The sequence below is a fragment of the Thyridium curvatum genome (genome assembly GCF_004353045.1).
Source record: "Thyridium curvatum strain D216 chromosome Unknown NODE_95_length_149896_cov_80.229921, whole genome shotgun sequence".
Taxonomy (NCBI): Eukaryota; Fungi; Ascomycota; class Sordariomycetes; order Thyridiales; family Thyridiaceae; genus Thyridium; species Thyridium curvatum.
The window spans coordinates 104,467-119,129 of NW_022156850.1; the positions used below are offsets into that span (position 1 = coordinate 104,467).

General features: G+C 56.1%; 3 protein-coding genes across 3 annotated transcripts; 2 read left to right on the plus strand and 1 right to left on the minus strand.

The window, feature by feature from the left end:
- Positions 1 to 118: 118 nt before the first annotated feature.
- E0L32_010999 (uncharacterized protein) lies at positions 119 to 7,823 on the minus strand (the record flags this gene model as incomplete). The annotated part of the gene is made up of 5 exons (XM_031133680.1): positions 119 to 814; positions 873 to 7,216; positions 7,285 to 7,342; positions 7,425 to 7,511; positions 7,626 to 7,823. 5 exons carry the CDS (start codon positions 7,821 to 7,823, stop codon positions 119 to 121), a joined length of 7,383 nt encoding a protein of 2,460 aa, XP_030988815.1.
- Positions 7,824 to 8,838: 1,015 nt separating this feature from the next.
- On the plus strand, positions 8,839 to 10,945 carry E0L32_011000 (uncharacterized protein; the record flags this gene model as incomplete). The annotated part of the gene is made up of 5 exons (XM_031133681.1): positions 8,839 to 9,096; positions 9,192 to 9,614; positions 9,672 to 10,066; positions 10,131 to 10,481; positions 10,564 to 10,945. 5 exons carry the CDS (start codon positions 8,839 to 8,841, stop codon positions 10,943 to 10,945), a joined length of 1,809 nt encoding a protein of 602 aa, XP_030988816.1.
- Positions 10,946 to 12,564: 1,619 nt separating this feature from the next.
- Positions 12,565 to 14,483, plus strand: E0L32_011001 (uncharacterized protein; the record flags this gene model as incomplete). The annotated part of the gene is made up of 5 exons (XM_031133682.1): positions 12,565 to 12,829; positions 12,910 to 13,796; positions 13,895 to 14,005; positions 14,067 to 14,224; positions 14,294 to 14,483. 5 exons carry the CDS (start codon positions 12,565 to 12,567, stop codon positions 14,481 to 14,483), a joined length of 1,611 nt encoding a protein of 536 aa, XP_030988817.1.
- Positions 14,484 to 14,663: the final 180 nt, after the last annotated feature.

The following is a 14,663-nucleotide window of genomic DNA, read 5'->3' on the forward strand; positions in this document are numbered from 1 at the left end:
TACATGGAGAGTAGTTATGTTGTAGTAGTTACGAATCTATGAAGGACTTTACAGGCAAAACTTCTTCTATAGCTCCTCCAAAACCTTTCACAATGTCCAAATCAAATTCAAAAAAAAATCAAGCCTTCAACCCCACCACCAACTCCGACCTCCCCGCCACCGTCCTCCCAAGCTCCCCGAGCGACTTGCTCCCCACAATGTCCGATACGGTCAGCCTCGCGCGCGCCGCGCTCTCGAGCCAGTTGCGCAGCTCGACAGCGACGAGCGAGTCGACGCCGTACCGGCTCGGCGGCTGCCGCGCGTCGACCTCGCCCTCGGCCGCGCCAAACATGTCCTCGAGCTTGGCGACGACGGCGTCGGTCACGAACGTCGTCGCCTGCGCCTCCGTCACGGCCGGCTGCTCTGCTAGCGCCCGGAGCGGGGCCGCCGCGCGGTCGGCGTCCTGCGCGCCGGAGGCGAGTGGGGCGCTGTCCGCCTTACGTCTGCTCTGCGGATCGGCGAGGCGGAGCGTGCCGTAGCGTCTGTCGTGGTATGTCTTTAAGTCTTCAGATAGGGTTTCGTGACTGGTGAGTCCGGCGATGATATGTGTCGACGAGTTGCTGACGGCTGTGTCGAGGAGACGGAGCATTGTGGGCTCAGCGACAGTTCCAATGATATCGAGAGCTGTGGTCGGGTGGCCTTGCGCTGCTCGGGCTTTGGCTAGTGCTGCTGGCAAGCTGCTGATCACCGATGCATGTTCTGCCTGCGAAATCAGGACGAAGAATTCCACATCCTGATATTGCTTCGTGATGTTCTCCAGGGCTGTGTGTGGTGTCTGTGGGTCAAGTTAGAGCGAGAAAAATCAATTCTCAACATACGCACACAAGACTTACCTCAATAGACAAGGGCAACAATCCAACAATACCGCGAACCGTTGGAACAACCCCCTCACCACCGACCGCCTTGCAAATCGAATTCGGACTGGCAGTATCGACGTGAACCACCCGCAACGTGCATCCTTCGCTCTCAGCCCGCTTGGTGATCGCGGCCGCCCCGTCTAGGGACTTGTCCGCGCGAAGAGCAGTAACAACATGTTTCGCACCATTATCAACCATCCACGACACGACGGACTCAGTCATACCGTCGACGTCTTCGCCAATCACGACATACGACGCTTCGGCATCGAGCTTAATCGGTCGCGGGCGATGAACCACCTTGACGTAATCTTCCGGCGCAGGTATCACCACGACCCGGCTGCTTACGCCAACCACAGCGGGCTTCGTCGCCTTGCGCACAGCTTTGTCGAGATCTGCTAGGCTGAACTGTTCAACTGAGAAAGAGGCTGAACAGTGCGGCTTGAGGCTTTGCAAGCTGGCAACGAGGGAATCTTGAACGAGTTTCCCGCGGTACTGGCTCAGTTGGAGAATATCGACTGGGACGTACGTGGCACTGCGCTGGTGCAGAGGAGTCAGGTCCAGGCTCTTCCTGGCATCTGTGTTGCCGCTGCAATCGATGTAACGGCCGAATGGCGAGACAAGGTCCAAGAGCAGGCGGTCATTGGATGCCTGAAGCACAACGTCAAATGCATGCCCAGAATCTCGCGGACTCGGAACAGAGACTCCTGTGGAGATGATCTGTTCTTTCCCAAGCCCGTGGTTGGTCGCAAGTAGTTGCTGCTCTTCGGCACTGCCACATGTGGCAAAGATCTTGGCTCCAATATCCTGTGCAAAGTGGATGGCGGCCTGACCGACTGGTGTTGTCGCCCCAACGATAAGAGCGGACTCGCCTTTCTGAAGCTGTGCGGCCTTGAAAAGGGCATAATGCGCTGTTGCGGAGGGAGTGGGCAAAGAGGCGGCAGTAGTCCACGAAATGCCGGTCAATAGCTTTGCGACGCTGATGGCGGGTCCTCTCACAATGCTGCTGATATCTCCTTGAGCAATTCCACAGACTTTATCGCCAATCTTGAGACCGGAGCCTTCAGTGTCGGCACCCAGCCGTTTGACATTGCCGGCGAAATCATATCCTTGGAGGTCTCGAGACTCGTCAATCTCAGACCCGATGCCAAAGGCTCGCACTTCGATCTCTAACGAGCCCTTTGGGAGTGCGGACTCAAGCGAGTCGTAGTCTGGCGTAAAGTGAGGGTCGTCCACCAACCCGCCCAAGCCAGGCTGCCAAACCAACGCATGATCACGCTCTCGAAGAAAAGGCTCTTGCTTCGATGGAGGATCAACGTCCTCGGTGCTGACCACCGCGTCAAGATTGCGGTCAGGGTAGATCCGAGGGACGTGCAAGCTACCGTCCTTGACGATATACTCCCACTCGTCAACTTCGACGCTCTTGTCAAAGGAAGCTTTTATGACGTGCTTGAGAGCTGAGAGGTCATCTTTGTCCCAGGAGCTCGCGCTCTGTCCGAGACCAAGACTGACGATGCGCTTCTTTGGGTGCTCCTTTCTGAGGGAGGACAAGGTGTCAGCCAAGTGAGCATATTGCGTGTCGTGGCCGCTGAGAGGGCTGTGTGAGGCAAGCCATAGTATGGCTTGACTATCACTGACAAGCTTCTTGAGCAGGTTGCTGCCTGCACTAAGCGAGCCGAGTCTGGCGTCAGCGACAATAGTCAGTCTCTCTGAACCCGTTTGAGCATGAACATCGCCCACTTCGGAGAGTGTAGGTGTGATGCCCATTATATCCTTGACCACGCCAGCGAGCTCAGCAAGCCACGGACCCCGAGCAGCTTCTACATACGCAATTGAAACCGACAAGGGATACGCAGGCGGCTCCGCAGGAACCGCTGTAGCAAGAATGACGTTCATCGAGTGGTACTCCGGCTCCTCGCAATCCCCGATCGAAAAGTCAATACCGCTGTACCCGGCCTCCCGCAGAACGTCAGTCCACATCTCGAGCGTCGCACTTGGGCTGCTCTTGCGCTGCGGCTCCTCGCTCAGCCACCAGCCCGGCAGCGTGCCCGCCATGAGCTGCACATCCAGTCGGTCCTGGTCCGGCTCGATCATGACGAGCTTGCCGCCAGGCTTGAGCATCTTGCGCACGTGCCTCATCGTCTTGACCAAGCTCTTGGTCGCGTGCAGCGCCATCGACGCCATCACCAGGTCGTACGTGCCGGGCGTGAAGGTCTGCTCGACGGGGTCGACCTCGATGTCGAGCTTCTTGAACTCGATGAGGTCGCCCCAGGCAGCCAGCTTGGTCTTGGCGGCATCGAAGAAGCCCGAGGATATGTCGGTAAAGGTATACCTGCCCAGTAGCGTGTTCGCGCCGTTGCCCTTCGCCGCGAAGCCCTCGAGCATGGCCGTCGTGGCACCACCTGTGCCGCCGCCGACTTCCAGCACCGCAGCGCCGGGATTCTTGGCCGCGAACAGCTCAGCAATCTTGGAAAGGTGGATGTACGTGCGGTGCTTGAGCCGCGGCATGTCTTCGTAGTACTGCGTCAGAAGGCCGTCTGCCGTCATGATTTCAAGGGGCGTGACGTCCCCGCGCACGATGCGCGCCAGGTTGCGGCCGACGCGAACCGTCATGCGACCAGCCGCATCGACAGCGTCAAGCTCGTCTGCCATGAGCCGTTTCATTCCCTTGCTTGTGCGAGCCCACATCTTGCTGCGCGGAGCGAGCGTACCAGCCGCTGCCTGCGCGACGACGGACCTCATCCACTCGTAGAAGATCTTGTGGTGCCACTGCCACGACTCTTGGCCCTCCGTCTCCAGCTCAGATACAGCATCATGTATCATGTGGTAGGCGACGCGCATCAGCTTGTCTTCTGTGGCCTTTTCATCGTCAGTCAAGAATCGTCTCATGGCGCTCTTGACAACGGTGGGTATGTTGTGAAGAATGTCAGGCTCCCAGGAGATTTTTGAGCAGACACTCGTAACTTCGGTCTCCTGGGTCAGGGGACGCGGGATGGCCTTTATGTAGAAGCCTTCCACGTGCACGGGCTGTGTGTTTCCAGGGCTAATTGCCGTGATCTTCGAGGTGAACCCGGTGCGGCGTGACCTCGTTCGCTCAGACACGACATGAAGTGGCGAGCCACTACTAAGAGCAGGCTTGGCTGCAATGTACAGTTCCTCGATTGATTGCGGAATTGCAACCGAATGCCGCCGGATCGCATCTGGAATGCATGTATATGCAGTCTGTAGGATGGAGTCTAGGATGGTAGGGTGAAGAACATAATCTTCCGTGTGAGCCAGCGCTTCCGTGACGTCTAGCTTTAAAACCGCTTTGCCTGCCGTAGCCTTGCCGCTGATCAGGTTCTTGAAGGTAGGCCCATGCTCAATTCCCATGCCATGGAAGGTCTTGAAGAGCTCGTCAACGTTGACGTCTCTTGGTTTTTCACCGCGTCCGGAGAAAGAATTCAGGTCTGGCAGCGCGACAAAGCGATCCTGACCTGGAGCCGAACCTGAAGTGACCGCGGCGGCGAAGCCTCTGGCATGCTCAATCCAATTGCTGTCACCGTCGACCGTGGAAATGGAGAACTTGTTCCACTTCTCATGATCAGCGGCTTCTCCATCGTTTGCGCTGAGTGAGAGAATAACCTCGGTGCTGTTCGATGAGCCTTGAGGCACCTCTAATGCGCTTTGGAACTCGACATTCTTCAGATGATATGCCGAGACACTGTCTGCGCCGGTACTAGAAAGAAGACGGAGACCTTCCACAGCCATCGAAACAAATGTAGCAGCACCCACCACGACCGCCGAGTTGACTCTGTGGTCCTTGAGCCATGCCACATCCCCAAGCTGCAAGTTGCGCCACGTTGGCATTGCACCATTCCCGCCAGCCAGGGGACTACCGACGAGTTCGTGCGGTGGGAATCTAGGATTTCGAATTTCTCGGCTAATACGTGGTTCGAGCCAGTAACGCGTCTTGTGATTCCATGCATAAGTTGGTAGATCATCGACGAGTTTTCGAACTTCGTTGTTAGGCGAGTTGACATCCTTGAGTTTGACAGGATAGCCCCACTCAATGAGGTTGCATGCGAGCTCCTGCATGGTCTCAACAGCGTTCTCCGAGCGCCTCAAACACGTGGCATACGGCAGAGCGGCGCCCTCGGCCTTGAGGATCTGGTTGATGGGTCCAGCCAGAGTGCCGTGAGCGCCAATCTCCACGACAGCATCGACATTACGAGTGGGCTCATCAGGTGCAACATTCGAGGTTGCCGGGTTCTGTCCAAAGCACATCTCCCGGAACGCCTGGCTGAAGAGAACTGGGTTCGTCAGGTTCTCGACCCAGTGTTCAGGGGGCAGTATTTGCGGCGACATGACAAACTTTCCGGTGACAGGTGAGGTAAACAAGGCGCCTGTCCAGCCAGGACGAGCAGATGCTATGGATCGGAGTACTTCAGCATACTCTGGAGCCATGCTCTGCATGTGATGAGAGTGGTATGCCAGCGGGACCTTGAGCTTCCTCGCGAAGACGCCATCTGCCTCTAACCTGGCAAGAACCTCCTCGACAGGCTGCAAATCACCCGAGAGCGTGACGCTATCTGGACTGTTTATGCACGCCACCACTACCTTGTCATTCAACAGGTACTCGCGAGCTTTGTTGGGCCCTAGCCCCACGGCAAGCATACCTCCAGGGACTGTCGATAGCTTGCGATGCTTAGCTCCAAGTCTGCCGCGATGATAGACGACGCCGAGCGCTTCCCGGAACGATAGCGCACCGACTGCATACGCAGCGGCAATCTCTCCGCTGGAATGACTGGTCACGGCCGCGGGCCGAACATCCCACGAGGTGAGGAGTTCGACGAGACAAAGCTGCAGGGCTACGCTGATGGGCTGGCTCAGCTCGACCTCGGACACGCGTGTGCTCTTGGCATCACGCATCAGTTCCTCTATCAGTGACCATTCGGCGCCATGCTCCTTGAGGATCTGGTCTGCTTCTTGTATAGCCTTTCGAAATACGGGGTAGGCACTGATAAGTTCGCGACCCATGGCATGCCATTGGGCACCTTGGCCGTTGAAGACAAACCCGATCCGAGGCTTGGTCGCCGCAATGTGGGACGCCTTGATGCCTGGCTGTTCCAACTTGGCTGAAAGATCGTTCAAACTGACAGCTGAGACGGCAATCCTCCAAGGGTGCCACGAACGGCGTTCGCTCAGCGTGTAAGCGAGATCTGCTGGTTTGATGCGAGCTTTACCAGCCCTGACCCAAGTAGCAAGAGCCTTGGCCGAAGCAGCGGCCACGGCCGGGTCCTTGGCGCTGAAGAGGAACACTTGTCTTGACTCATGCTCAGTCTCGCCGTTGGTTAGTTGTTGGCCTTGAACCTGATTTAAGAAGGCTTCAAGGATTGCATGGGCATTCGTCCCCCCTATGCCGAAGTTATTCACCGAGGCCCGAAGAGGTTTATTCGTGGGCCATGGTGTGAGTTCAGTTGGCACGCGGAGATGAAGCCGCTGCAAGTCTGCCTTGCCAGGCATCTTGAAATTCAAGTTCGACGGTATTATTCCGTGTTTCAAGGCAGAAACGGTCTTGATGACTGCAGCCAGCCCGCTCACAGGTTCCGTATGACCGATATTCGTCTTGACCGAGCCGACAAGCAGCGGGTCTTCGGCAGAGCGTCGTTTACCAAAAGTCTTGCCCAGGGCTTCGGCTTCAGCTGCGTCACCAGCCTTTGTGCCCGTCATGTGTCCGTCAACATAGGCTGTTTCTGACAGGTCAAGCCCCGCGCGCCGGTAGCATGCTTCGATAAGGTCGATCTGCGCCTGGGAAGATGGCGAAGTGATGGTCGGGGTTTTACCATCCTGGTTCAGGCCTGTCTCGCGGATCACGGCATGCACGCGGTCGCCGTCTCGCACCGCATCTTCCAGCGACTTGAGGATAAGCGTGGCGACTCCCTCACCGCGACCGTATCCTTCGGCTCGAGAGTCCCAGGCAAAACACCTGCCCCCTCCGCCGAGGAAGCCTATGGTCGACTGGGAGATGAACATGTCCGGGTTGAGCAGCGCGCTGGCAGCTCCCACAATCGAGGTCGTGGAGTCTCCCGAGCGGATGCTTTGGACAGCATGGTGCAACGCCACCATCCCCGAAGAGCAGGCCGTGTCGATGGACATGCTCGGCCCATGGAGATCGTAAAAGTGTGCGATGCGGTTCGACAACATTGATGTGGCATTTCCAGTAATGAAGGAGGGCGGAAGTTGCCCCGGATCGCGGGTCAGTTGATCATGGTAGTCTTTGCTGTAGGTGCCGGTGTAGACCGAGGTGTCGGAGCCAGCCAGGTGGTTGATTGGAATTCCAGCTAGAGTTTGTCAGTGACACATTGATGAGGCAAGCAGTCTCCGTCAAGAAGACATTCTGAGGGCTCACCATCTTCAGTAGCCTCATATACAGACTCTAAGAGCAATCGTATTTGAGGATCAAGAGCCTAGGTGTTCGGCCTCAAGTCAGCCGATCTAGCCCCGGAGTTATAGAAACATCACCATATCAGTATCGAGCACAGTACTTACACGAGCTACCTCCGCAGTCAAATTAAAGAATGCCGCATCAAATGCGGCTATGTCCTGGCTAAGGAAATAACCGCCCTTCGCATGATTCTAAGCATGAACCTTCATTAGCTACGCATGTCGAGTTGATTGCCTCGCTTCAAGGCACAGTAACTAGATGGAAAACCAAGTAAGGTGGACATCTTGTCTCCTACTTCTACGTACCCTCCCCCGTTTCTCCTTGTCCGGATGATAGTGAGCGCCGGCATCGAAGCGCTCTTTGGGTACGGGCGACCAGGCGTCTCTGCCCGACACGCAGAGGTCCCATAGCTTAGACGGCGAAGTGGCATCTCCGGCAAATCTGCAAGCCATGCCGATGATGGCCACGGGCTCGGAGCCGCCTTGGCGATGCGTGGGCGACATTGTTTGGATTGGTGTGGGGGCGATGATTGGTCAATTGATCAGATCGGGAGTTTTGCTGCGAGACGAGCCGGCTGTGTGCCAGCAGCCAGCCATCAAGGCATGGCTACGGTGCAACAGCATGGAGCCACCATGGTAATTAACCATTGGCATTGGCGCATGTTCCGTACACTGGGCGGTAAGCACCCGTGGACATGCTGAGCTGTCCCAAAGGGGTTGACAACGCGCTTTCGGCATCATGGGGAAACGCGCCGGGACATGCCAGCTCAACGCTCAAGCTTGATCGATCAATGTTCTGCTGTGTGCTGTAGCTCAAACAAAGCTGAGTGGTGTGAAGCTCCAACTACCCGCTCCTGATTGGGCAAGGAGTGCATCCAGTTGCTCGCGAGCCAATCAGGGGCTGCCATTCGGATGTTTCCCTTTTCGGACAGCATTAAAGCCACTTCGAAGAACAGAAGCCCATCTCTGGGGGAGGGAAAAGGGAGACGGCAGCACCTGACACCCGTCCATCCACGCGGTAATAGCGATGCTAATTTACCAGTCATTAGCCAAGACTGTTGTATTTGTAATCCGTCGATTCCTGGAGTAGATTCCGCAGTGGTTGTTGAGAAAAATGCGAACATGCAGAATCTTAAACCGCCATGTCGGAGTCGAGCCAGCCACTGACCAGGGAAGGGTATCTCGTATCAGATGGAAAGCACGACCAGTACATACATACAAACAGACCGCCTTACTAATACCAGGTAGAAAGTCATTTGTCACGTTGGACATGTGATTTTCACCTTTGCTCCTTGTCCTTTCACTGTGCGTAACCCTGTCGTCCTTTTCCCTTGCATGGCCGCCTCAGATCCCTCCATTAAAACCATCCACCTGCCACCAACATTTTCTCTCGTACTCCTGCACCATTTAGGTGCTACGTTGCCCCCAATTGATCGGTCTTGACCTCTTCCTTGGCTAATTTCTCATCTTCTTTTTGTACCCAGTCTTTGGTCTTCGGAATCGGATCATCTTTGTCAACATGTCCAAGGTCAGCACAGGGGACGGGGACGCGGATCGCCACCATGACCCGTCAGCCGCTGACGGTCACGGTCAGACGGCTCGGGCCCTCGAGTCCGATGCGACGACGGTCGCCGACTCAGCACCCCCAGCTGTTCCAGCTGCCGGCGTGCCTCCGGGTCCGGAACTCGATGCTAAAGTTGAGGCGCAGTACCCTGGCCCTCTCAAGTTCTGGCTCATTGTGTTTTGTCTCTGCACCATCCTCTTCTTGGTTGTGTTGGTATGTAATATCTCGAACGTTGATGCATGAAAGCTGGGCAGACTGGCACTACGGGAGGCTTGGACACTGACCAACCACCTTCTTCTTCCTTATAGGATAGTACGGTCATCTCCCCGGCTGCGCCGGCCATCACCGATGAGTTCCATTCGCTTCGCGACCTGGGCTGGTACAGTAGCGTGTACTACATGACCCTCTGTATCGCCCAACTGCAGTTCGGCAAGCTCAACGTCCGCTATCCCATCCGCAACAACTACAGCGTCTCCATGCTGCTCTTCCTCGTCGGCTCCGCCGTCTGCGGCGCTGCCCCGAGTTCCGGCGCTTTCATCGCGGGTCGCGCTCTGGCCGGCCTCGGGTGCTCCGGACTACTCGTTAGCACCTTCTCTCTGGTTCCCGTCCTCGCTCCGCCAATCAAGAGGCCTATCTTCACCGGTGTCATCGGAGGAACTCTCGGCCTCGGCATGTCCATTGGACCTCTGGTCGGTGGCGCCATGACACAGAACGTAACCTGGCGCTGGAACGTAAGAAACCTCTCCGGTTCATGATACATCTTCACCACTAACCCTCCCGTTTCGCAGTTCTACATGAACCTCCCGATTGGTGCATCCTGTTTCGCCGTCTTCTTCATATTTGTCCACCCTCCAAGGCTTGCGCCACCACCCCCATTGACTCCCTGGGGGCTCTTCAAGTCACTGGACCTGTTTGGCCTCTTCATCTTGACGCCATGTATCATCTGTCTCCTCATCGCTCTCCAGTGGGGTGGCACAGTCTACGGCTGGGATAATGGGCGCATCATAGCGCTATTGGTGATGTTTGGCGTGCTCGGGATTACTTTTGGTATCGTCGAGGTATTTCAGGGCATGAATGCTATGATCCCCAGGCGAGTCGTCACACAACGCAGTCTCATCTCGGCTGTACTATTCTGCTTTACCAACGCTGGCTCCACTTACCCGCTTCTCTACTACCTGCCCGTGTAAGTAGCGCCATCCGTGACTCCCATGTTTTCCCGACAGCACACTAACATTCGATCTGTTCAGCTGGTTCCAGGCTGTCAAAGGTTCGACCGCGTTAGAATCAGGCGTGTATATGCTGCCGCTCGTTGTATCGCAGACCATATCGTCCATTGGCGGAGGTGTTGGTGTCTCGGTGCTGGGTTACATCTGGCCTTTCATGATATCCGCTTCGATCCTTACCGCTATTCCTGCTGGGCTGTTCCAGACTTTCACTGCCCACATATCGACCGGCAAGTGGATCGGCTACCAGATATTGTACGGCTTTGGACAAGGTTTCGGCTCGCAGACGCCTCTGATGGTAGCGCAGAATGTTCTTCAGCTGGAAGACATTCCTATCGGATCTAGTCTCATCATGTTCACGCAGACCGTGGCCGGGTAAGTTCTCTGCCAACCGTTTCCTGCAAGCCCGATGGTACGTGCATGACGAAGTTACTAAAAATTGCGATACTCGTCTCAGTGCGGTCTTCAACTCTGTAGTGCAGGCCCTGTTTGCGAACAAGCTAGAGCAGGGCCTCAGGAAGCTCACAATTCCGAGCCTCGACGTGAAAAAGGCTCTCGCCGGCGGTGTGACGCAGATCACCGAGGGCCTGGAGGGCAACGACCGAGAGCAGGTGGTCAACGTAATCAACGATGCCATGGTACATGCCTGGCTCGTCTGCGTTGTCCTTGCATCTGTCAGTCTGCTCGGCGCCCTGGGCGTTGAGCGTCGCCGGATTCAGGGCCACGAGGCACCCAAGGCAACAGACAGTGCTAATGAAGAGGGTACCACGGAGGAGAAGCCCCGAGAGCAGCCTGACGCTACCGCCGGTAGTGAACGTGATGCCAAGAAGGAGAGTTAGAGAGCATCGAAGCCCTGGAGAGCTGAGGTTTATGCAGGACTGTACAAAAGGCGAGAAGAACTGTAGTTATGGGTTGGGAATTAGGATCTGAGAAGGTGAGAGACTACGACATAGTCATTGGGTAATATGGTAGGCAGCCATATGTCTTTAGGGAGATTGTAACTGTATGCGATTGTATTATCATGATCTAATGTATCTTTAATCTTTAGGAAGAAGATACGGTGCAGATCTTATCAATTCGGGGTTAAAGCGTCACGCATTTTGGGGGTTCACATCTATATTGAAATGTTGAAGATGCATAGCATGTGTATGCCATGCCATGTAACTTCAACACATGAAACTAGATAACGGTTCTCGGATAACAATTAGAGGAATAATAGTCAATGTATTATTGATCTTCAAGAGGTCACAACTTTGCACCGTGTTCGCACTTCGGCGATACTGAAAGGAGCAATAGAGGCCCGAACACTCCATTCCCATGTCACGCATGCAATATTGAAAATTATATCTTTCGCATCTTCATTCACCTGACGCAATGACGCAAGGGAGCTACTGCTAGCTTCGGCATTTGATAGGAAAATAAGTCAAAGTGCCACAGTTGTGTGATGTTCGCGAATGGGAGACTTGTGGACAGGGGGAGGGTTGTTTCGGATGTTTCCTCTTTGGGTAATATGCGGCTGTCAGATTCGGGATCGACAGAGCTGGCTGCAAGGTCTCCCGCTCATGCATGCGCCTCCCGGCCCATGCATCCACTTTGCGCTGCGTCAAAACCCAGCAGGATCAATAAACTCGACCATGGGGGGTGTCTAATGGGATCTCTGCATTACATATCATTGAGTTGCATGGGGACCCGTTCGGTGCGATTCCTGTCCGACTGTCCTATGCTGCTGACAAACACGTCTCTCGCGACCAGCTGTTCAGGCACCGTGCCTGACGCTCCTGTAAGCGTCACTTCGCACTCGAGACGACGTCCGGCTCGCAATCGATGTGTGGGGTAGATAGACAGACGCATCGATCTGCAGGTGCAACTAAGCCGCATCGATGTGCTGTCTAAATCCGGCACGTATTCCCGCTCGCGTGGTGTGATCGTCCTCAACTCTATCATCGGACTACCGACGTGGGTCCCATTGCTTTCGTTTTCCTTACACATGCAACGGCAGGGTGTACTTTTCCTATTGCAACGTTATGTAACTGATAACAGCAATCGCACAAGTCTGGACACTCGTTGACGGCGTTGAGGTCCTGCTGCGGAAGAATGCGGGAGCGGCACGAGTTTGATCATGCCACCTGTTGTGCATAGCCGATGGATGGACACAAGGGCGGTTGCAGAGGGAGATCCTGGGTGAAGCGGCATTGCGTGGGTCTTGGAAAGGTTGGGTTTGGATAGTCCCAAAGAAACAAATCCCGTGCCGATGTGTTCTTCCAGGTTTGAGTAATGAAACGAAGAAGTTGACGATCGGCCTGGGAGCTACAAGAGCGGTCCAGTGTGCTGTAGATAGTCTTTGCTCGTGGCGAGCAACATATTTTGGCAGACCTTGAAGAGCTCTGCTACAGTTTCGGGATATCTTAGATTCTGGCTATTGAAATTTGCAAGCTGTATCAAGTCATTATTTGCAAAGATGGTTGCCATTGTCAACGACCTCGCAGCGCGGCTCTGGGCCGGCCTAGGCCATATTACTTTCACCAACATCTTGCTATACTTGGTCTTACCGTACCTAGTGTATTGGGTTGTTGTGTTCATTTACCGAATCACCCTTCACCCCCTGGCCAAGTTCCCTGGCCCAAAGCTCGCAGGCGCCACATTCTGGTATGAGTTCTACTACGACATATGGCCTCGCCGCTACCGGTACACGTGGAAGATTAAGGAGCTTCACGACAAGTATGGTAAGTAAAGCTATACAGCTTCCTCAACCAACCGCTCCTGAGGTCAAGGGCCAGCAAGCTCACCACCGCGCCGTGTTCAGGCCCCATCGTGCGCATCAACCCCATCCACATCCACATCTACGACCCAGACTACCTCGACGAGATCTACGCCTCGGGCAAGCACAAGCGCGACCGCGACCCGTGGTTCCACCACGCGGAGGAGCAGGGCATGATGGCCTGGTCCCTCCTGCAGACCATGAGCCACGAGAGGCACCGGATGCGCCGCGCCGCGCTCAACCCCTTCTTCAGCAAGCGCGCCATCCAGCAGCTCGAGGCCGTGCTCGCCGACAAGGCCGAGGTGCTGACGGACCGGCTGTCGCGGGCCCACGCCGAGGGCGCCGTCGTCAATCTCAACTACGCCGTCGCCGCGCTGTCGCTCGACATGGCGACGTCGTACGCCCTGGGCTACGACGGCGGCAACCTGCGGCGCGAGGACTGGGGCGCCGACTGGCTCGACGCCTTCCAGATGGTCGGCAAGCTGCACCCCGTGGGGCGGCACTTCAAGACGCTCGTCAACGCGGGCGTGGGCTCGATGAGCCCCCGCGTCGTCGGCTGGTTCAGCCCGCAGATGGCGCTCGTGGCGCGCAAGCTGCAGTTCCCGCTCGAGACGATGCGGGCCGCCGTCGCCGACCGCGCGGCGGCGGCGGCGAGGGGCGAGCAGCGGCTGGCGGCCAACTCGCGCACCGTCTTCGCCGAGATTCTGGACAGCGACCTGCCGCCCGAGGAGAAGACGGCCGGGCGGCTCAACGCCGAGGCCGGATCCGTGCTCGGCGGGGTGGAGACGACGACGCGGAGCATGGGCGTCATCTTGTACTTCCTCGTCGAGCAGCCCGACGTGCTGGCGCGGCTGAGGGCAGAGCTGAGGGCGGTGATGGCGACGCCGCATGCCGAGGTGACGACCGCGGCGCTGGAGGCGCTTCCGTATTTTGTGAGTTTCTTTTTGGTCTTTGGCATCTCGGGTCTCGCGTCGAGGGGGTTCTTGTATGATCATTGAGGCTCAAGCTGACGCATCTGTACGACGCACAGTCTGCCATTATAGCAGAAGGTCTTCGCATATCTCACGGCGTGGTCAGCCGCTCGCCGAGGATTGCGACCGAGGAGGATCTGCAGTACAAGCAATGGGTGATACCACGAGGCGTAAGGCTGTCCTCCAAGTTGAGTCGGTTCTAGATGGCTAACCGCCCCGATATCACGACAGACGCCTGTGATGCAGAGCATGTTCCTGCACCACACCCACCCGCGCATCTTCCCCAACCCCATGGTTTTCAAGCCCGAGCGCTGGCTTGAGGATCCGCAGCTGAAGCCTCGATATGCCATGTACTTTGGCAGAGGGTCTCGCGCCTGCCTCGGGATGAAGTAAGTCTTTCTCCTGAGCCTGACCAGTGCGCGGACACATACTCACATGAAAGCGCTTCTGGACAACAGCCTGGCCTACTCGGAGATGTACTTGACCATAGCCAAGATCGTCAGCCGCTTTGACCTCGAGCTCTACGAGACCATCCGGGAGCGGGATATCGACGTGTCGCATGACTGCTTCATTGGAGCAACGCGCATGGACAGCCCAGGGATTCGTATCAAGGTCGTCAGGGAGTACAATGTGTGGCCTGAGATCTGATGTAGGGTGGTTCGGGTCTTGGGTAGTGCTGCGCTCAACTGGTAGCGTGAGCGGTGATGACACAAGGCGGCTTTCGAGGATGCAGGATGAACACCGGGTCTTAGCTGTATGTGAGATTCTCCATTTGTGGACTGGTTGGCAAGACTGGAAGTCACTCAAGCCTAAAGGCCGAAAAGAAAT